This window comes from Parasteatoda tepidariorum, chromosome 11, assembly GCF_982258835.1.
Source record: "Parasteatoda tepidariorum strain Cologne lab strain chromosome 11, Ptep-v5.0, whole genome shotgun sequence".
NCBI lineage: Eukaryota > Metazoa > Arthropoda > Arachnida > Araneae > Theridiidae > Parasteatoda > Parasteatoda tepidariorum.
Window position 1 is genome coordinate 15,299,347 of NC_141765.1, and position 24,275 is coordinate 15,323,621.

The 24,275-nt window shown below is 31.7% G+C and overlaps 1 protein-coding gene across 1 annotated transcript in view; it reads left to right on the forward strand.

Annotated features, from left to right (window-relative positions):
• LOC107453838 (rho GTPase-activating protein 100F) overlaps positions 1–24,275 on the forward strand; it is a 102,723-nt gene that overhangs the window by 44,113 nt on the left and 34,335 nt on the right. The window contains exons 3-6 of the mRNA XM_016070801.4: positions 1,656–2,108; positions 13,483–13,788; positions 14,836–15,000; positions 16,095–16,372. Coding sequence (XP_015926287.1) covers positions 1,656–2,108; positions 13,483–13,788; positions 14,836–15,000; positions 16,095–16,372 — 1,202 coding nt within the window. The remainder of the gene's footprint in view (positions 1–1,655; positions 2,109–13,482; positions 13,789–14,835; positions 15,001–16,094; positions 16,373–24,275) is intronic.

Sequence of the window (24,275 nt, forward strand, 5' to 3'; positions counted from 1 at the left end):
GGGGGATAGTTTGGTCTTGGGAGCGGTCCAAAGTTTGAACATCTTAAGGTTAATTTTAATTTTACATTTTGCTTCAGCATGTCTTATGATCTTTTACGCGAATTAAAAATTTTTTACACATAATTGTGGTGTTCGTTTATTTAAAGACATTTCCATTCAAAAAATAACTTCTAGTAAATAATATCCTTTTTTATTATTTTATTTAATTATAATCGAAAGCATTTTGTACTGCCAAGTAAGCAATTTTTTTGATCATTTTAACGAATGTAATTTTGCATGGCAAAACACGAAATATAAGTAAAATCTACAGAATAGTTCCTTAGAAATCGAATTTTAAAACTACATTTTTTTTAAAATTCTATAACTCAGAAATTCTTTGACCAATTTCCCTCAAATTTTGTATTTTACCATATAAAATTACATTATTTAGAAAGAGTAGAAAGAAAGAAAAAAAGGAAATTAAAAAGAAGAAAAGGACCTTAAAATTAAAAAAAAAATCTACCGGTTATTAAATAGAATAATAAAAAAATAATCAAGATTTACTAAAAAATTACTTACTACTTGGAATTATTTTTGAATAAACAAACTTCATAATTGCGTGCAAAAATTTTTGAATTCGCTTAAAAAGATCTTGAGATACAGCGAAGAAAGCAAAAAGTAAAACTAACATTAAAGGGTACAAACTTTCGCCCGTTCTCCTGCTCTACATTTTGGGGGTCCGAAATCTGAATCCGTGGGGAAAAAAAAGTATGTTCATTTAAAGAGAGTCCATTTTACTGTCTGATTTCATAATTTAAGATTCTGTCTGCACTAATTAATTAGCATATTTGAGGTTACCCCAGCAAATTATTAAGATTGAGTTCTGGAATGTGAGATGCAGTCATTAGATGAAAAACTATTCAGGGTGATCTTTTTTTTTCTTTTTTTTTGCGCATTGTACATACAAATTTTGTCTTCCTTCGAAATCTGCACATTTTTGCTTGGAGAATTTTTAACCAGTCTGTGAGGGTGATTCCAAAAAATAAACCAAAAAGAGGTCTTATGTAAGCACCGTATAAATTAATTCCTATATCTAGAAAGTAGAAACGATTACAATGATCAGACACATGGTGTCGTAAAACTCAGAATAAGATTTAAGTTGACGAAAAGTTAAACAACATTAATAGAGCACAAGAAATTCCCTATAAACAGACATACTATGGTTTAGGTTCTATAATGAAGAAACTTCTTCAGTGTAGCACAGAATTAGAGAAGGAAGTACAGGGATCGAGAAGAAAATTACTAGGAAATTACAAGGAGAAAAGGGTTTAACCCGGGGGGGGGGACAACGTTGCAAAATATAATCAAACAAAAGAAGAGAGATAAGAAACAGATGTGGTAGGGTAGGGTGAGATCCCCAAATCTTGCAAGGCAAAGAAGTTAGAAAAAGATAACTTTCCAAATATAAAAATAAAATGGGATACAAAAAAGGTTCTTAACTAAATTATTGAAACTTATCAAAATATGAAATAGTTCTAAGACGAAATGAAAAATGTGTTAATCTAATTCGCGTATGCGATAAATGAGTTGTGGACAAAACATTTAAATACTTTTGACCCATTTCAAAATGTATGATCTAATTATTATTTTGAAAAAAATGATTTTGTTTTTTGTAGGAGACGAGGGAAATTGAATCGATGTGTGAAGACAGACGTTTGATTGGAGCCCCCTCACGCCCCATGTTGAGAGGATCACGCTTGATGCCAGAAATGGTAGTGCAAAGTGATTTCAGAAAAGTAAGCGGTATATCGACCGAGATATTTCGCCAAATAGAAGCTGTTGAGAAAGACTTCGATCCAAGAGCTGCTGAGGCAGTGGAAAAAAGAGGAGAAATGATAATTCGGTTGTTGGACCCTGCTTCGCTTGGTCGTGTTGGTGCAGAAGCCTGTCGCCGGTATCTTCGCTCAGCAGACGCAAGCCACGTGGTCCAATTTGTTGAGATTATTAAGCGGCCAGGTCAAACTCTGGGGCTTTATATACGAGAAGGAGATCTCATAACTCAGAGTGATGGTGTATTCATTTCTAGAATCGCCTTGGAAAGTGCAGTTTACAGCAGCGGTTTACTCAAGGTAATTAATAATATTGAACTACAGTAGTGATTAAACTTGAAAATGACCATTCGCCATGTGGCGAGACAACAAAAAGAGTGGCGACTTAAATTAAATAAGCAACCATTCCTTTTTCCAATCTTTTTCTTTTAATAAAAAAATAGTTCAATGATAAAAGTTCATCAATGTAGAAAGAGGCTGTGAAAAACAGAAATTTCATTAAAATGTCCAGCTTCCAAAATTTTGGATTCTTTAGAATCCATCAACTTGTGGTGGAAAGATTCACGTAAAAGAAGAGTTCTTTTACAGTTCAAATATTTTAAAGTTGTAATGTATACATTAAATGGGTTTTGCCTCCTCAAATATTTTTACATAAAAATATTTATGTAAAAATATTAGAGGAGGCAACAACATTTTATGTAAAAACATTTGAGGAGGTTTAACTAAATTTTGTTTATATTATTTTTTATACTCTCAGCTAATTTCAACTAATATTTTTTATGAAATTTAATCGAAAAAAAAGTTTGCAAAAAGTGTTTATAAAAGGAAAAGGACCTATCGATATCGGTCAGCGACATATTAAGTTCGAGGAAAAAGTGACTAAGTTATTAAAGTTTACCGGGCTACTAATGTACTACCATTGGCTACTAATTGATCAATAAAAATAGGATAATCATATTTTTTTGTATATATTGACATAACGAACCAGATTGTGGACTCAGAGTTTAAATAAATTTTGAAAAAGTAAAAATTGAAAAAATTCCTTTGATTTCGATTCAAGTTAGTAAAAAGATGTTTGGTCCTTAGATTAAAAGAAAAAAAGAGTTTTTTTTATCTTATGAAAATTATTTAGACGATGATTAATAATTATGTGAACAGAAATATTACTCAAATGAATATAATGGCAATAACTTAAATTATAACTTATTACAATTATTATTGAATCGCTTCTGTAAGTGTAAATCATCTGTTCCTTAATCACGACTATTTACTTGATGAATTAGCAGGATGAGAAATAAAAACATTGCAAATTTAAAATGCTTCTAAATAGAGATCTGTTTGTGCTTTTAATCATTTACTTCAATTTGAGTTTTTAAATCTTACTTTTTATTTCGGTTGATTAAATTTTGCAAAACTAAATATGTATTCATAAATTTACCTTTTAAATTTCATACCCAAATGATTTTGAAAGTATAAGGAAAATTAATTCTATTAAATTAGAAATATAATTTGCATTTTTTTTCCAATGCCCACCTGGAGAATGACTTTTTGTCATACAGGCGTCTGAAGGGCAGATTTGTTGATCACTCTTTCAGGGGCACCATATTAGATGGGCCAACGTTGCTCCCACTGTATGGACAGATAGTACAGAGATAGAAAGATTCACTACTAGATTAAGATCAGTAGCAAAAAGAGTTCAAATCACTGACCGTATTTATGCCCGTAGTGCTACCATGATCATAAAAATACAAGTCTATCTATAAATTCTTTGTCGTAAATATATGTCTACTGATCGTAAATTAAAGTTATACTCGTAAAAGCTATCTTCAATTCGAGCCTTGACGTTTGAGACACAGGTGATTAGTTTGTTGAATCAAAATGAACCAAGGCAAAAAATTGTAGCGTTACCATTTGCAGAGGAATAATAAAGTTGCGAGTTCGTTGTCCGTGGTCACCAATATCGAGTGACTGCGAGAGAGATGTTCTTTGGCAGGGTTCAAAAACTCCTTCTAGAAGAGAGATGGCTTCCACGCGGGTTACCATAAACGAGAAATCTGATTCTTTAGTGATATTTTTTCCTTAATGGGCAATTTAGTAACCCGAACGTAGTTATATCGTCCTTATTTTTTCCAGTATATGTGCCTTGCGTTGGACTACTAAATTTATCCGTGCGGAGGCCTTCTCTCTTCTATGAGGTGTTATTTGAACTCGGGATTTTCGAGTTCGTAAATATGATGCTGTAATCACCCTGGAGAAAGGGTACACCATCCAATCAATTAAGATTGTTTTATGCAATAACTGTATAAATTAACTATTAACTCTACTAATTTTGATGAAGTTCGTTACGATTAGGAATACTGATTGTATAAAGCAACGGCCATATCTCCGAATTTTACGAAAATTTCTTAAAATGTTATTCTGGCTTTAAAGTTATATTGGCTTTAAAGTTTTTTATCACCTGACTCGAAAATAGACTAGTAAGTGTTTTAAATAAAATATTAGAAAGACGATTAACCAAAAAAAAATTCTTAAAATGTACCTGGGTCTGTATATGGTCAATAAAGTGCTAAAATTATTTCTTAATAGACCATAGAAAAAAATTATGGCCCTGAAGTTAAAGCTTTGAATTACGGCTCCTTTTTTTTATCGCTTACTTTCGTAATACTCTTTCATACCCTTTTCTCCGTTTCTCAACAAAACGTATAGAGGATCCCTTAGTAAATAGTTAGTTAAAAAGGGTCATTACTTTACTCTAAAATAAATGAGACACGCTCAAGAAAGTGAGTTTCTTTCAATTGTTAAACATTGCAGGCAATTTAATTAATTTTATTTTAACTACTCTCAATTTAATTTAACTATTTAACTATGCCATTATGTTCGGTTAAAAAAAATTTGAGTTTTTGTTTTTAATTTTTTTTTCTGGATTTTTTATTTCTGGCTCAGTAGCTCATTAATAAAAAATGTTGCAGGCAATTAAGATTGAATTATAACCATCTTACTTAAAAGCAAAAAAATTAGTTTTGGTATTAAAAAAAATAATCTTGCATTTGCAAACACTAAATGACATTTTCTCAGCTCGCTGTTTCAGATGTGATAATTTCGTCAACTTTCAACTGATTTGACCACAAGTAAATTTAAATCACATGTATTATATTATTGATATAGAATCCATTTCGCATAAACTTTGTAGGATTATGCTTATAGCTTTTGATTGCCGTTAATCAACTGTTTTGTGTTTCTCATAAAAAAATCAATAAATGCATAAGAAACCAAAACTATTGAAGCGCTAAAACTTATTGATTTACCTCTTTATAATTTTTTTTTTTAGTCTATGAGGGAAAAAATTCTTATTTTCTTTATTTTTGCATGTTTTCCATTTCCGACACTTTCTTTCAACATTTTTTCCATTGTTTAAAGTACATTTAATCATATAGTAACGTTAAGCTAAAAAATCAATAAAACACGGTGTATATAAAATTTATATTTAAAAAACATCTAATCGATACGCTTGAATAATCGTTATTTGAATGCAAACCATTTCAAACAAAAAAGCGTCCGTGACCTTTTTTTTTACTTTATTTATTTATTTTTAATTGTATTTTCTTACAAGAGTTGAATAGCCGACCCATTTTTGTGTATGCGGCTTTCAATGTTCTACTCCAAAGTCTTATAATTTTGATCCCAATCCAGAAAACAAGAAAACTCCTTGATCAAGCTTTGGTACAAACGGGGGGGGGGAGGACTTTTCAATGGAACTAATCCGTATTTGCATTACATGGAGATGAAAATCACGAAAAATCTACCATGGTTTTCCCTACTGCAAAGGGGCTCTAACCCATAATCCGTCTACCACTGAAAGTGTTTTTTACGTCAGCACAGTGGTCGAAGCGAGCCGGGAGCAAGTTTGTATCGACCAGCCATTGCTGGGATTCGAAACTGGGTCACCTCATTCGGAGGTGAGCACTTTATCCCCTGAGTTACCACAGCTCTGTATAGTTTAATTTTATATTTTATTTTATAACTGGCGTTGAAAAGCTAACCTATTTCTCAGTTTACGATTATCACTATTCAACTTGTTAATCTTGTAATTTTGAACTCAACCCAGAAGATAAGGGAATTCTAAGATCACGCATAAGAACAAACTATTTTTGATGAAAGTAACATGCTTTTGTGTCTGAAAAGGAAGACCACGAGAACCTTCCATGGTTAGCCCGTCGACAAGGGGATTTTAACCCATGATTCGTATACCACTGAGCATATTTTCCGTCAGTACTGTGGCTGGTGTGAGCCTGCTCTTATGCATGTCCGGTATGTCTACTTTCCTGCACTATGATTTGTCATTTCATTTCATTTTGTTTCCATTTTTGATAAGGATTCCAAAAGATGCTTATTAAGAGTGGTCTTTACGGAACCTTCTGATTTAAAACGCAATTTAAAGGAAGTGTAACTTTTTCAAGTGAAACAGTAAATATTTCTATTTGCAGTTATCGATATTTAAAAGTGTAAATTACTCAAATCTTAATTTAAATTGAACAACTAGTATATCTAAACTAGAGAAAAAATATTCGATACCAATAAATTCGATATCAATATATTTTAAATTAGGTGTGTGGTGCATATTCCTTTAGATCAAAACCATTAGCCATACTATAGTTTTAAAGATTTTCTATTCATAATTTTCTTTAAAAAGTGATTTTTATTATTGTATTGTAAAACATCTTTATAATAAATAGATACATATAAAATCCACTTTGAAGTATTGCATGCGGGTAACTTTAAAAAAAACTATAATTCAACTATTGTAGATAAAAATGTAAAGTAAGTAATCTAAGGAAGAATCTAAGGAAGTGGTAGATTTAAGCTTAAAACAAAGCTGGCTCAGACTGGTCTCGATACTTACAACTAGACCTGAATATATCCAGTCGCCACTTGGCGAGTCAACAAAAAAAAGTGGCGACTTAAATGAAGTAAACAATTGGTCACTTTTTCCCTTCATTTTTTTTTTGTTTTTTGAACATTGTTTAATGATAAAAGTACATTAATTCCGAAAGACTGGAAAACAGAATTTCTATTAAAATGCCCAATGTCACTATTCAAATTTATTCAAAATTTTGATCTTTCAGAATCAATTTGTGATGGAAAGATTCAAGTGGAAGAAAAGTTTCGCATAATTTAAAATTGTTGTGTATACATTAAATGTATTTCGCCTCCCCAAACATTTTAAAGTAAAGTTCTTTAAAGTCACTATGTTTAACTATATTTTGTCACATATTTATTTTATTTTTATTGTTGAATTAACTTTTGACAGCCGAAGACGATTTTTAATATGAATTTTCTTCAAAAAATATAATTTAATCCAAGTAAAAAAATGCTTTGCTAAAAGTAGTTATTAAATGATAAGGACCAATTGATATCGGTCACCGATATTCATCGATATTTGAGGAAAAAGTGGCTACTAAATTATTCAAGTCTATTGGCAACTGGCTACTAAATGAAAATTTAAACTTTCAGGTCTAGCGACACCTTCAATTTTAAAAAAAATTACAGCAAGAAATTGTAGTATTAAATACTTATCTATTGAATCATTCATATTTGTGGTAATATAATGAATGTGTTATATCTTTGAATACAGGAAACGAAACAGTTATGCTACAACTTTTTAAGCTATTGTATGATTTTCAGAATTGCAGGAATTTCAGAAATACATGAACCGCAAGTATTGTGTTCATTTTATCTTTTTGTGGTAAAAATAAGCCTATGAAAAAGTTTTGCAGTTAAGTTTCTTTATTAAGTCTTGTATATTACTTTTGAAATAAAATCTTCCATTTCTAAGACATTAAATTTTTCGTAATTTGTAATTTTTTAAATCTTTTCAGATACGGTAACGTATTTTGGAAAATACTGTAACAAATATATTTTTATTTTTAAAAATCTTTCTTAAAATAAAATTAAAAAAAATAATATAAATATACAGAAGTTTCTTGGTCGCTTGAATTGATTAAACAGTTACATTTAAAAGATATAATGTTATTGCCTGCTTATTTTTAAGGCTTCAAAGTTCTTTGTACGAATAAATTTGATAAGTTATGTTTTTAATTATTAAAATACGATAGTTAAATTTAGATTTCGGGATTAGCCAAATGTTTGCTTCTATATAAAAATCACAGACCATACTAATGAAGATGATGGTTTAATTTGAATTGAATGTACTCTATATTTATCTACTTTTCATATTTCAACGGTGAAAAAGACTAATTAAATTAAACTGTAATATTTAAAAAATATAAACTTACTGCCTGTTTATTTTTAATGCTTCTTAGTTCTTTGTCCGAATAAACTTATTACATTATGTTCTTAATTATAAAAAAAACGAATTTTAAATTACAATTTCGGGAATATATAAACCCAAGACCATACTAATGAATATGATGCTTTGAATTAAATGACATTTCATACTTTTCATATTTAAACGTTGAAAAATTAAATGAATTAATTAAATGAAACCGTTATATTTAAAATATATAAAAAATGCTACCTCTTTACTCTTAATGCTTCTAAGTTTATTGTTCGAATAAATTTGATAAGAAATATTTTTAATTTTTAAAATATGGTTTTTAAATTCCAATTTCGTGATCAGAAAAACTTTTTTATATATAAAATCTAGACCTTACCAATAAAGATAATGATTTGAATTGAATGACTTCAACATTTAACTACTTTTCATATCTCAACGTTAAAAATTCAACTCTCTTTTGAAAGCTCTGAGATAAATTCAACGAAAAGTGAAAACAATATAACTTTCAACTCTTCAAGGTCTGTAAAAAGTTTTTAGGCTTTTAGTTACCGCTCATGAATATTCATTAGCTGAAACACCGTTTCCACGTGACATTGAATGAAAGAGGAAAATTATTATTTTTTTTTTCAGTCTTTCATTTCAGGAAAACTTCCGTTTGGTCCTTTGCATTTATCATTTTGAATACAGTATTTTGCATATCAAAACTTAAAAGGAAATATAAAATAGCATCTTTTCTTAACAAGAAAGTAACTGAAATTTTCTAATTTTAGCGAGTCAGATTTTACATACTTTCATTAGAAAGTAAATGGAATGTTTTGAGAGAAGAAAGGGGGAAATATTTGTTTAATAGGTGCAAATATTTTCGTTTCATAAGAAGACGATCTTAGAAAATTGTTTTAATTAAAATTAATTGAAAGTAATGTATTTGTTAACGAAAAGAGTCATTAAAAAATTTCGAAAATGAATTAGTTTCAGTGAATAAAATTAATTCAGATATTAGATTAATTTAAAACACTACTAATTATATTTCAATGAAGACGAGATAGATAATAAATTCATGATAATAAAAATTGAAGTAAATATTTGTGTTATAAGTAATCAAGGTAATTCACTTGATTGATTTTTCTGACTAAAAGCTAAGTTTATAATAGGCGACATTTACACTTTTTCTTAAAATTTATTTTTTGTTCATCAGGACCATTTTTTACAAAAAAATAAAAAAAAGACTGTCAGGGAATAGAGCGTTCGCCTCCCAATGATTGACAAGGGGGATTGAATCCCAGCGATGGCACGGCCTCCTCAGCGGTAGACGGATTATTGGTTAGAGACCCCATGCCGTTTGTCTAACAGTGAAAGGTTTTCGTGGTTTTCCTCTCCATGTAACGCGAGAGGGGAATAGTTCCATCAAAAAGTCCTCCACAAGAATAAAATTCTTCCAATACTTGATCCAGGAGTTCCCTTGTTTTCTGGGTTGGGTTCAAAATTACAAGGCTACGGAGTTGAACATTGGTAGTCGTAAACTCTAAATTTGGTCGGCTGTTCTGCCGTTATGAAAATAATATAATGTATAGTATAGCCCGAGCCGCTATATTATATATTATGAAATAATATAGCCCGAGCCGCTGGAGCTCCGAGCATAAAGCATTCACCTCCCAATAAGGTGACCCAATTTCTAATACGAATTCTGCTCGTGGCTCGCACCGACCACAGTGCTGACGTAAACTATCCTCAATGGTAGAAGGATCAAGGATTAGAATCCTCTTGCTGTCGATCTAACCATGGGAGTTTTTCGTGGTTTTTCTCCCCATATAACGCAAAAGGGGGTTAGTTTCACTAAAAAGTCTTCTCCGAAGGCTAGTTTGACTCAGTGCTTCATCCAGGATATCCCTTGTCTCCTGTGTTTAGTTCAAAATTACAAGGATACAATAGTTGAACATTAATAGTAACTGACAATTGGGAAAGATTGTTCTACACCAGTTATATAATAAAAATAAAATACAAATCTCAATTGTATTTTTATTTATAGCTTCTTCATTCGTCTAAAAGAATAAATAGCATTGAGAATAAAATAGTGAAGAGTGTATAGCACAAAAAAATTAGTGAGGTATTTTCGGTCGGGTGAAAAAAAAATCGCAAATCTATTATTGACTCTAATGGTGTTTAATTAATTGTGGTAATAGAATTACTAGTAACTGTGGTAACTATTACAGCAGTTCGCGTCTTAGGGGATTGAACGCTCGCTTCCAATGAGGTGAACCGGGTTCGAATCCGAGCGATGGATGCTCGATGATTCGAATTCCGCGCAGACCACAGTGCTGACGTGAAATATCTTCAATGGTAGACGGATCATGGGTTAGAGTCCCTTGTCGTCAGGCTAACCGTTGAAGGTTTTCGCGATTTTCCTCTCCATAAAACGCAAATGCGGGTTAGTTCCATCAGAAAGTCCTCCACGAAGGCAAATTTCTCCCAATACTTGATCCAGAAGCTCTCTTGTCTACTGGATTGGGTACAAAATTACAAGGCTACGAAGTTGAACATTAGTAGCCGTAAACCCTAAATTGGGTAGGGTGTTGAACGTCGGTATATATATATATATATATATATATATATATATATATATATATATATAAATATATATATATATATATATATATATATATATATATATATATATATATATATTACCGCAGTACCTATTACTATTAATAGGAAATGTGGTATTTGTTGTCTAATATGCTAATATACACTGGCGAGCAAAAAATTTTGGTCAACCTATGAAAGGCATTTTGTCCTTCTTGTGCGTTTTGTTGTTCCTATTGTTCTTAATAGAGCTAACATATTTTGAACAGAACATATTTTGATAAAGAATTTAGCCATCTTCGGATAAAATGTGAATCTTTGTGCGCAGCTCAGCTGAATAGAAACATTTTTTTTTAATGTTTAATTTTTGAGTCATGTAAGAACAATTCGACAATAATTTCTTAATTGATTGTTTATTTTTAAGCTATTTTAAAAAATCAACAATTTTAATAAATAAAAAAATACCTCGACTTACTGTTTTCAAAATGTTATTCAAACATTTTTGGAACAGTAAAAATGTTAAAGAATATCTTATAATGAATTTACACTTTTCAAAAACTCAACCTTAATATAAATTTAATATTTTTTTCACTTTAAAACTTCTTATTTTGTAATTTATTTGTAAAAGAATGTCTTCAAAAGGCAAATACTATAAAAAGGATCATGGCAGAAAAATTGTTATAATGTTGAAAACATATTGCTGATGAAATAAATTTCTAATAAAGTGATTGCAACAGTAATATGAGCTGTTGGCGCTGTCTGTTTGGAATGATTAGAAAGCAATTTGAGAAACCCCCAAGTTATATTTTATCTCATTAAAGGAAGTGCGATATTAATTTTACGAAAGAACTAAAATAATTGAAAAGAAAACAGTATTAAAAAAGAGAAGAAGATTAAAATGGTAAAAAAAAATTTCTTCACGATCCAATGATATTTTAATCATTTATTAATTTAAATGACAATAAGAAACTATGTTTGAGTAAACGAGTTAAGTAAATGGGTTCTACTAATGATGAAATTCGTAACCTTATAATCATGAATCTGAGCCAGAAAACAAGGGAAATCTTATTAAAACAAGCCAAAAGAAAACATGTCACGTTTAGTCCAACGGCAAAAGGGTTCTAACCTCTGATCCACCTGGAAGACTTTGGGTGAAATATTCATTGTGAACGGCGCTTCCAAACTGTTTCGCTTTGATTCTTTATGTTTGCCTCATAAGGTGATTTCCGAAGTAAGGTAAGGGTTTCAACCGGTTCAATTACGTAGCAAGCTCTGCTTTGTTTATGTTCGAGAAAGTTGTTGTTGTTGTAGTTCATTTACGTCGCACTAGAGCTGCACAATGGGCTATTGGCGACGGTCTGGGAAACATCCCTGAGGATGATCCGAAGACATGCCATCACAATTTTGATCCTCTGCAGAGGGGATGGCATTATGCTTTGACTTTATGATCGGTTAACAGTTAAATAGCTATGTCACAAAATGAAAATTTGACTAGTTGTCTATTACCCCGTATGTGTGCTAGAAATAGCCACGAAAACCTCCAACGGCTAATGACCATCTAGTTCATTTTCTGACGTAGTTATGTTAACTTTTAACTGAACTTAATGCCGAAACGTAAATATTTTCCTCATATTACTGCTTCATCATTTCTCTGAATCTAAACAAAAACCGTCTCTGTAGTATACGAAGAGGTTTTCTCTTTCTCAAACGTACACAAAAGAGGTTATTACATAATAGAACCGGTTAAACTTCTTTTCTTTCTCTGGAGATCACCGTACTTAGGCAAACATAAACATTTAAAACAAAACAGTTAAAAGACTCCGCCCTATTCGCGTTGTGTATTCTGATACAATATCCACCTAAGATCGGCATAGCCTGGTTGGTAGGGCAATGGGCCTATGTCCGAAAGGTCGCGAATTCGATCCCCGCTGACCGAAGACTCCCCGTGTAGTAAATTGTGACTGGTACACGTTAAATCTGTTGGGTCACGAAGTTCTCCATGTTCCCATAACAAATCATACCTCTGGGAGTACTGAATTGGAGGTTTATTGTTTCCTGGTTCCGGTCAAAATTGCGATCTGTGGATGAATGCATGGATATATGAAAGTGTCCGCCCTATACGTGTGACCTGCTGTGACACGTGTGTGGCAGAAGTTGTATTCTTGGCCATAGATGGCGCCACTGAAAAACAAGAAACGCACCCTCTGCCTTAAATTCGCTCGGTTTCACCAAGCAGGCTTGCTGGCGTTGGCAAGTGGCATTAGGAACAAAAACATATCCATCTAAGGGGCCGTTCAAAAAGTACGTACACAAAAATGGAGAAATTTTAAACCCTTCCCCCCCCCTTCGTACATTACCGTACACAAGGTCTTTCTCCCCCCCCTTAGAGTACGTACATTTTATTAGTCTACCCCCCTTTTTCATAAAAATTAAAATATTTATGTTTTAAATAAAATTAAATATTTATTTAATATAATTTATTCATTTAAATCATTTTAACAATAACACCCAACTGTATGTACGTACTTCGTATAATACCTCCCCCCCTCCCCATCATACAAAACCGTACAAAATAGCAAATCCCCTCCCCCCCCCCTTCGGGATGTACGTACTTTTTGAACGGCCCCTAATATTAGGGATATAATAACGCTGCTTCGGGACGAACCGGTGGATGCATGCAGTTTGAAAGTAATCTTTAGTACATATTATGCGCGTTTTATATTATTTCTGTTTGCACTGTGTGAATAAAGTCAAGAAAATGTTTTTAATTCGTTGTATTTTTTTTTATTTTTAAAATAGGTTGAAGATGAAATATTGGCCGTTAATCTGGTGGACGTTCGTCATGTAAGCTTAGATGATGTTGTCATCATTATGTCTATTCCTCGCCGTTTAGTGTTAACCATTCGGTCACGAATAAGTGATAGAATGACTACTGCACGACCAGCAATAGACAAAGTGCGACCACCAGTAGTTGTAGTAAAAAAAGAGTTTCTCGAAGAAGCTAATGATGATTATCCTGGAAATAATGATTGGGTACGAGGTCCACCTGGAAGGACGCAAGTTCTGTTGGAGCAACATCATCCTGCAGCTAATCAAAGACCCGATGTAAGTACAATCTTCACGCTTTTCTGCTCTCTTCAAATTTACTCTTTTTACAAAATCCAGACTATAAAAACGGTGAAATAATATTTGTAGTCAATTTGTTATTTACTGAGAAATATGTGTTTCACTAACGCTTACATTATCATCTAAATTTATGTTCCTTTTATAAGAGTTGCTTTAAATATTAAAGTGCAGTTTTTATAGTTATATTATAGTTTGTAAGTATTGAGTGTGGTGAGCTTCTATGGCTGAGCGGCCATTTCGTCAAACGCTCTGTAGCGTGGAGGTAGAGGGTTCATATCCCGCCATGCATTGTTGTGGAGCAAATAATAATTAAATGATAAGTAATGATAATCCTGTGATGTTATTTAATTTTATTTCGTAGAATAAAATTTTTCTCTTCTCTTTATCGGTTTCTATTCATTCCATCTCTGTCCATCTTGTTTCTCATCATTTCGGTCCCGCAGTGGACTGATCGTTAAGACACGGTTCCCAGCAGATCACCGAAGTCACTTGGATCAGCCTGCGTAGGGACCGAGGGTGTGCGGTATTGGTCTTCGTTAAACTCTTCTACCGTAAAGTGCTCGATTTCTCGATCAGGTCGTCGGGCTACCGAAGCGGGGGTGCCATCCCCTCAGCAGAGGATCAAAATTGTGAAGGCATGTCTTCGGATCATCCTCAGGGATGCTTCCCAGACCGTCGCCAATAGCCCATTGTGCAGCTCTAGTGCGACGTAAATGTACAACAACAACAACTTCTCATCATTTCGTGTCACAGCATCTTTCTTCTCTAGCATTCCGACTATGAATTGTATGGTGATTTACTCTTGTCTAGTTGTCTTCTATCACCCCTAACGTATGCACCATGAGTTTTAGGACATTCTCCATATAACGCCAAAATAGCACTAATAGTGTTTTAAAAAGAAACAAATTTATTTTTGTAGCAACATTTCTGCTTTATTCCCATATTTTAACTTTAATATGTTTTAAAATTCGAATAATAAAATTCTTATTAGTAGCATTGTAAAAAAAAAAAAATCTTTTACTTTAGGTTGCTCCATACTATTACAATGTACAAGGTCCCCCGAAATCAAAAGAAGAAGCTAGAATGATGTGGGATGAACAAAGAGGCTCAGTACTTACCAGACAACCGAAACCTCAACCTAGTTTCCCAACAACATTACAGTCATTAGCAGAACAAGTTGGAACTCATAACGTAGGTTTATTAAATATAACGAATTTGGATTTGTTTATTTAGATTTTATTTATCTTCGATTTAAAAAATTTCACTATTGTTTTATTTTAGTCGACTTAAAAATGTCTTTTATTACCGTTAAAATGAAATTAAAATTTTTGATTTCTAATTTAAACGCCTTGTCTTTAGTTCTCAGCAATTTTGGGAATGATATTTTTCAGCGTATTAGATATTCTTGTACGGTATTGAGTCAGTGGATAAACTAGCATGGTTGATCTTTTGCATGTTTTTTATCCAAACTAATGAAATTGAAAGTGCTTTCATTCCAAAGTGTAGTTTTACCAAAAAAATGCCATTTTTTAAGCATTGTAGAATTGCTGCCTCTTGCTTTATTTGAATGAGTATAATGCTAAAGAAGAAAAACAGAATCACTCTAAGTAATTTTTGATCTAATGATAGGATTTTCACGTAGAAGGGCTCATTCTTCAGTTCGATGGGTGGGACTTCAGATATGCTAATTAGTAAGAACAGACAATATTTAAAGTTACGAAATCGGACTCAGAAGGACAATATTTCTCAGATAGCGAATTGATATTTTGAGGGTAAAGAATCCATATCCGACTGAAAAGAGGTATGTTCTTTCAGTACGTACGTTCTTCAGTGCGTTCTTTCAGTATGTACGTTTCTTTTTTATTGCGTGCAAAGATTTTTCAATTCATTTAAAAAGTTCTCGAGATTGGCGAAGTGCGAAAAAAAATTCACATTAAGGGGTCCAAACTTTGGACGACTCTCTTGACCTAACTACTGTGACCCATATCTCCCAGATTGCGGCTATGCTCCATATTTTGGGGGTCAGAAATGGGGGTCCAAATTCATCAAAAAAAAATTACGTTTATTCAAAGAGAGTTCGTTCTTGTGTCTAATTTCAAACTTAAAATATCGCATGCACTAACTAATTAGCATATTTGCGATTACCCCTCTGAACTATTAAAATAGTCCAAATACGTGAAAAGCCATCAGATCAAAAGCTATTCAGGGTGTTTCGTTTATTTTTTGCTCACTATACAACTATTAAATAAAATATAAATGTAAACAAAACCTTATTAATATTGCAGGTTCACACATTTCATGCAGAACCAAGTGATCCCCGTCGATTATTCTTTCCACCCCATCAGCAACAAATCCATCCCCGAAGTGAGCGCAGTTTGCCTGATAGATATCGATATCTAGATGACCCGAATTTAAAAACCAGGCTTTTGCGAACAGAAAGTGAGCAACGAATTTCAACTTTAGGATCTGATTCCTTTGATCGATATTATTCTCTTGGAAGACCTCTTAGGCGATCTGGATCTGGACTTTCTGTAACTATGCAAAGAAGAGGCAGGCCTAGAAGGTATAATAGAAAATTTTAATATTTTTATAGTATTTTAGAAAATTACATACTTAACTTTCTTAAAATAGCCGATCAGCCTGGGTAGGGGACAGGGAACTGGTCTTGCATCAGAAAGGTTATAGGTTCAAATCCCGGGCAAAGCATGGATATTCTTTCATTCACTGTACATCTGTCCTTACAGTGGGAGCAACGTTGGCCCACCTAATATGGTGCCCATGGAAAAGTGGCCAAAAATCTGCCCTTCAGATTCCCCCGACGGGCATTGGAAAAAAAACTTTATAAACAACATACTTATTTAAAAACTTTATTTCGATCTGAAAGGTGGAAATAAAAATAAATAAAATTAAAATGAAATAAAAATCCATCGAAATGAGTAAAATATAAAAAATACCTTTTTTCAATTTAAAACTCAACTTCTATCATAACGTGTGTCCATTTTTTTCCATCTAAAATCATAATCTTAAAAGCAGAAATACCCATAATGCACCATGCTTTTTTTATTCGCGAAATCGATGGTTCCCTTTAATAAGGATTCGATTCAACGTTGGTTTGTAATATCTGTATCTTGAGTCACAAATACGAATAAGGTTTAATTGAACAAAATTGTTGGATATTGGACAATATCTATTTTTGTTTTGTTGGAAAAGCAGAGTTAAGAAAATGAATTATATTTCACTCATTTTTGAACTACGAGTACTGTAGTAAATACATAGATGATATTGCTATTGAAAAAAAGGAAAAAAAGAAAGAAAAACGATAGTAAGGTGAGAAAAAAGATATTTTATTGATACAATTTAGTTCTTCTCAAAATGTTGGCATAGCTAGAAAAAATTAATTCACTTATACCAAAGTCAGAGTTTTTCAGATATATTTTGTTTAGTAATCTCGCACTGGATTAAATATCTCGTGAATAAACTGAAAAAATTCTGAAAAATTTTTTAATGAAAATTTTTTGTTTTGTTTGAAAAAAATTTAAAAAATATCCTGAAACTTTGAGACTTTATTATAAGTGTTAAAAAACACATCAAATTCTTAAATCGCATGTGATTTTAATAAAAAGTATTTGCTAAATATAATATTGCGTACTTATTTAACCTTCTGAGACCCAGAGCAATCAATATGTTGGACAACATTCGGTTTAATCTCAGACCTTAAAAATAATATTTAATGACTTTCTCTGTTTGTATGCCTTTAGTGTTCTATGTAAAAATAAAATTGGCTTTACTGTCGTTAATTAAAATTTTTAATAGCAATGAAAAATTATAAGAAAGGTAAGGAATTTGATTCAAGTAACATTTTGGACAGTTAAAGGACAAATAAATCTCTTATCATTTGAGTCTAGTGGATTTTGTTCCATCACCAAAATTTTAAAAAGACACAATATGAAAGTATTCTAAAATATGCACAAAAAAAATTAAAATTGAAATTTAGAAATGCTTGCGTGATTAAAAATAGCTAAAATAGTTAGTTTAGTTTAATTAATTGAATTTTTTTAAATATTTTATTGCATTTTTGAGTTGACTCTCTTTTAAGTTACATATTTCTCAATAAAAACTGCATTTTTTGCCATAATTTAAAGCTAGAAACTGAGAGAGAGATATAGGAACAGAATATATATTGAATATAAATTAATTGCTAAATGTAAATTAAGTGCTAAATGTAAATTAATTGCTAAATGTAAATTAATTGCTGAATGTAAATTAATTGTTAAATATAAATTAATTCCTGAATATGAATTAATTGCTAAACATAAATCAGTTGCTGAATATAAATTAGTTGCTGGATATAAATTAATCTGAATATAAATTAATTACTGAATATAAATTAATTGCTAAATATTCGTTAATTGCTAAGTATAAATTAATTGTTGAATATAAATTAATTGCTAAATATAAATTAATTGAGTAACATATAATTAAACAGACTTTAGACTTCTTTTCTTGACAATACGAAAAAATATATTCGAGTCGTACTTAAAAAGACTTGATTATCAACCAGAAGTTTGATAGAGGGTGTTTCAATAATCGAGAAAGATTTTAATTTCGGGCTATTGCTGCACTAAAATATTGCCTAAAAAAAGTGACGCAGTTTTGACAGCTTATGATTACTAAGAATAATGTGTTACCCGAAAAAATGACGCGTTTTCTTGTTGAGAAAATTCCTGATTAAATAATTTTTCCTTTTGGTGATCAGAATTAGCAGCCCAGATGATGTCATTTATAGTTGTAGAATCTCAGTTTTTTAGGTCAATAAGCCCTTGAAAAACCAGCAGTTTAAAAGAGGAAAATAAGTTCTGTATCAACGAAATTAAGCTATATTTAGGCAAAATGGTCATTGAAAATTTTGTCATGCGTTTGCGTATGTGCCTGGAAAACCGCGGAGGCAATTTACTCCACATGCAATTCAATATATAATCTATACTGCATATTTCTGATAAATCAATAAAAAATCATTTTTAATTTTTTGTTAAAAATCTGTTAAATACAAAAATTATTTCGTGCAGGAATTTTACTACAGAGTATATGTTACCTTTTATGGTATTTCAGAGGAAGGAATACTTAAAAATAATTTATCTCAAGTTTATGTCAAAAATTAATTCCTGTTTCGCATTTTGAGAAATGTTTTTAAAAAGGGATCACAAAATTTATGTTGGTGCGGGGTAACAAAAGGGGGATAATTTATCCATGAATCTTCACTTCTAATTAGCGTGGACTGTAATATCGCTGGTAAGACCTAAACATAGTAATTTTTCTAAATCTGGTAAATGCTAGCATTGGAATACGACAAGAAAAAGAGCACCACCACAACCTTTTAGCAGCTTGTTTATTGCGACTCTGACTGTTACAAAACGTTATTGTAGATGGCGCTGGAGTAAAGATACAACAAGGGCATTAATGCAGCGTTTTCCAAACTGGGAGGCGCGCCTCCCTAGGGAGGCGCGGACTAGTCTAAAGGGAGCCGCGAAAATTAGTCACAGTGAACAATTTTCCAAATTACTGCTAAAGTTTTCTATGTAAAACCTGAGAGAATAAATGAAAAAATATCATCGTGCTTTATCGCGCATAGTTCAACTAAACATTTCGTAACTTAGCATCCATATACCTAGACCGTCGTTAATTTGGCGACACTAATTTGGCGACCGACACAACTTAACAAAAGCCAGATGAGCGCGCACTGACGCCACTGGATGCCACACATGCAGAAAAGATCGACGCACGTTTAGCTCACTAACTTGTTTCGTGTCACAGCTAATATTTAATTGGTTCAGCAGTGCTAGGTTGTGTTTCTATTGTTATTGACGTGATTGCCCACTGATCATAATAGTAAGTAATTTAATAGTTTTATTGAAGTGAAACTTCTAATGCGACTTCCAACAAGGTTGCGTTAAACGTTTAACGCTACCGTTGTCATGGAAACTAGATTTCTCTTTACGTTCGTTGAGCGCACGAAGTGAGAGAAAAACATAGTAGGTAATATTGGCGTTAAAGAAAACAAAGCGATATTTTTTTTAAATTCGCCAAGAATACCTTACTGAAATTTAGAGCATTTAGAAATAAGCTGACCTTATTATAATTTTTTTTAAAAAAATATATTTTATTATTAATATTTTTTAACTAAGCGAAAAAATTTTAAAATGAAACAAAGTATTGTATTTAAAAAGTTAATAATTATATATTTTTATTAAATACAATTAAAAAATACTTTGATGCACATAGATACTCTGCTTTAGATACTTATTTTTCTATGTTTTTTATTTTTATTTTTGCCGGTTTTTATTTTATAAGTGAAACTTCTAATGCGACTTTCAACAAGGTTGCGTTAAACGTTTAACGCTACCGTGGAGGGGGTATTATACCTGTCAACTCCACCGGATTTTCCGGAAGATATTATTTTCATATTTAAAGTGGTAGTAATTATATACTATTTTTTTTTTTATAATCTTAATTTTTAAATGATATTGATCACCTTTATTCTTACAAAAATTAAGCACATATATTAATATGCGTTACTATCATGGTTGTCAAAGTAAGTTTTCTCAAATAATACGTATTTGTTTGCTTAAAATTGAAGTTTTAATTCCATTTTAATACCACTGGGAAAAATGATAATGGAAGGGATTAAAAGTTGGCAGGTATGGGGTATGAAAGCACTGTTGTGTTAAACGTTCGACGCTCGTGGGGAGGGGGAATAGAAAGAGACAGAGCGAGAGTGAATGCGTGGCACTTGAACGCATGCGTGTAGAAAATGATAATTAAAAGATGCGATCAATTGTAAATTGTAAGCAATGCTAATAAAGTTTGTCTTAAAGAAACAATATGATTTCACTAAAAATCTATTTCAACCCCTTCCTATTTTCATTTCCACATTACGACGCTTCACTTCTTCCGCGCGGAGCGACTCCACGCACTATTTTTTTTTTTTTAAATATTTAATAGTTTTATTTTTTTAGAATAATATAATATTATTCCTAATATTTCCAGACAAATGGATAAGTTTTTGATAGGATATAAGCGAAAATCCACTAATAATGAAGATTCTGATGTTGGCACAAGTAGTGGGAATACAAGCCACAAGGAACAGGAAGGAAGAACTCCCAAGACAAGGAAATACGACTTATCCTATTTATCGTTTGGATTTACTAATATTATTCACGATAATGTGGAAAAACCAATGTGTTTGTTGTGTTCAAAAGTTTTGGCTGCTGATAGTATGAGACCCGGCAAATTGAAACGGCACCTTGAAACTATTCATTCTGAATACGTTGGTAAGCCCCAAGAATTTTTTCAAAGAAAATTGGATGAGTTATCTTAAAACAAGCAAAATTTCAAAAAAATTGTTCATATTCCATCAAATGCATTACTAGCATCATACCTAGTGTCTTACAGAATCGCGCAATGTAAAAAACCCCACACAATAGCAGAAACCTTAGTTTTGCCAGCAGCTATTGATATGGTCAAGACAATGTTTGGTCAATCTTATGCGAATCAGCTGCGACAAATACCGCTTGCTGATAATACAATTGGAAGAAGAATTGATGATATATCTGAAGATCTTTGTGACCAATTAGTTTCTCGAATGCGTACTTCTAAATTCGCCATACAAGTAGATGAAGCTACTGATGTAGCTAAAGACGCACATTTAATTGCATATGTTCGATATGTTGACGATACTAATATAATTGAAGATATCTTATTTTGCAAACCAATTCCTGACAGAGCCACATCCAATGAAATTTTCAAAATAATAGACAGATTTTTTAATGAGAACGACATATTGTGGAATAATTGCATTGGACTCTGTACTGACGGTGCACAATCAATGGCGGGACACAAAACTGGTCTTCAAACGCTAGTTAAAATGAAAGCTCCTGAGGTTCTCTGGACGCACTGCATGCTCCACAGAGCAGCTCTCGTATCAAAAACTATAAGCGAGGAACTTAACAATGTTTTTGTAAAAGTAACGAAAGTTATAAATTACATAAAAAACAGTCCATTAAAAGCAAGGTTGTTCGCAAAACTGTGTGAAGATATGCGAGCTAATTACACGTCACTTCTGTATTATTGTGAAGTGCGCTGGCTATCTCGTGCAAAAGTGATTCAAAGGGTACTTGAACTCAAAGAAGAAATTGCTATGTTTCTCGAGGAAAATCATAATGAGGACGGCCATATGTTTAGGGATGATAATTTTATCGTTAAACTTACATATTTGGTTGACATTTTTGAAAAACTGAGTGTTCTTAATAAATCAATGCAAGGACCGCAAATGCATTTGCTTATACAAAAAGACAAAGTGAAAGCATTTATTAAAAAAGTGGAGCTATGGAAATCAAATTTGCAAAAAAATAAGATTGACATGTTTCCACGTTTAAATTTATGCCCCCGAGATAACATAGAAGCAAACAAAAATCTCTTTGTGGAACACTTGAATGGTTTGTTGCTTCAATTTTCGAATTATTTTGGTGATTTTGATTTTAAAAAGTTTGCGTGGATACAGAATCCATTTATCGACGAAGAAGATGATGAATTTGGATTGACAAGTATTGAAAAAGAAAAATTGATTGAATTATCTTGTGATACTACATTAAAACATAAATTTCAGACTGTATCTCTGGTTCAATTCTGGTTGAATCTTCAAACAGAATATAACACTTTGTCAAACAAAGCTTTGAAAGTACTGCTGCCGTTCGCAACATCATATTTATGCGAAACGGGATTTTCTGCCTTGGCTGCAATGAAATCCAAATATCGAGCTCGTTTACTTGTAGAAAAAGAGCTACGAGTAGCTATATCGTCACAAACACCAAGATTTGATAAACTTTGTGCTAATAGACAAGCACATCCATCTCATTAAAAACAATATTAAAATATCGTTTTAATGTTTGTGTTTTTATTTTATGAAATCTTCAGGGGGGGGGGGCGCCAAATGATTAAATATTTTTAAGGGAGGCGTAGTAACATCAAGTTTGGAAACCACTGCATTAATGAGTTAACATAGTATTCTGGCCAAATTCACCAAAACTATAAAATTCACCAAAACTATAAAATTCACCTAAACTTATTGGTGGTGGCGTGATTTATTGTTATAGAAAGAATTGGATTAACCATAGAGTTAATCCAAGAAAATTATTTATTAACTCTTCGTTTAATCTAATTCTTCAATCCAAATCCGTTTAATCCAAATCCAAAATTAAGCTAGATTTATGCAAATGGTTTGCTAACGCAGACATTGAAAAATTGTTATAGAGAGAACTTAATTGATATGCGTATGAAAATGGGATATTTTTAGTATGTTGGCCAATGCAGTTGTAACTGTGAAAGTTGTATATTGTAAAGCTATTACAACTGCATAAACTTTCGCGATATCAGATGAATTGTGAGCAAAAGAAAAATTGTCAAAGTAGGAAAAAAATCGAATAAGCTCCTATTCCCCTATTGGAAAAAAATTCGAAATACCAGTATTAAAAACTAGTTAAAATGATACAAGATCCAGTATAAGCACACTGGAAATTTAAAACCTAGTATGAAATCATACCGGAAACTTTAAAGCCTGGAATGACACCTTACTGCAAACTTTGATACCTCCTTTTTAATAAATTGGAAAGTTTGAAACCAGTATGAAATCGTATGAGAAATTTTAATATCAATTTTCAAGCATATTGGAAATTTTGAAGCCAGTTTTCCATACTGGAAATTTTGAAGTAGTTTTAAAATAAAGAAGGGAGCATTTAAGCAGTATATTCTACTTTAATAAGTAAACTCTCTGCCGGTAATCAAACATGGTTCAATGTGTTCAAACTCGCTTTCCTCATTAATAAATCATTATTATTTCATAACTTTTTGTTTTTATTTTTTCTTCGTTAGATATTAATTTTCGATAATTAATTTCTTAGATTTTGATTAGGATTCTAAAATATATATCAAGTACGGTGATAACATACAATTAATAATATATATATATTAATTTAAAAAAATACAAATTTGTTAGTATTGGATTTACTGATAATTTTAGAGCATTCATAGTGCTTTAACATTGTGCACTTAGTTTTGGTTAAAAGAAAAATCTTCATTTTTAAAAAAATATTATCAGGATTTTCATAAATTAACTCAGAAATACGGTAACTAAAAAATGTTATTTTTTCCTTACCCCAAATACATCAAAATGAAGAAAACAATACCACAAAACATTTAAAACCACATCATAAACCAAAAGGCTTTTGTTTCATTTCCTTCCCTGCTTCATATAAGTGAAGAAAAAAGTAACAAAAAACTTTTTTATTAACTAAATAATAAGATTAAATTAATAGTTTAAAGCTTCCTTGCGTGTGACATTTTATCTTATTCAAAGTGTGTAAAATCGATTACGAGTAATTTATCTGTTTGTAATGAGTTATGGAACTTCTAAA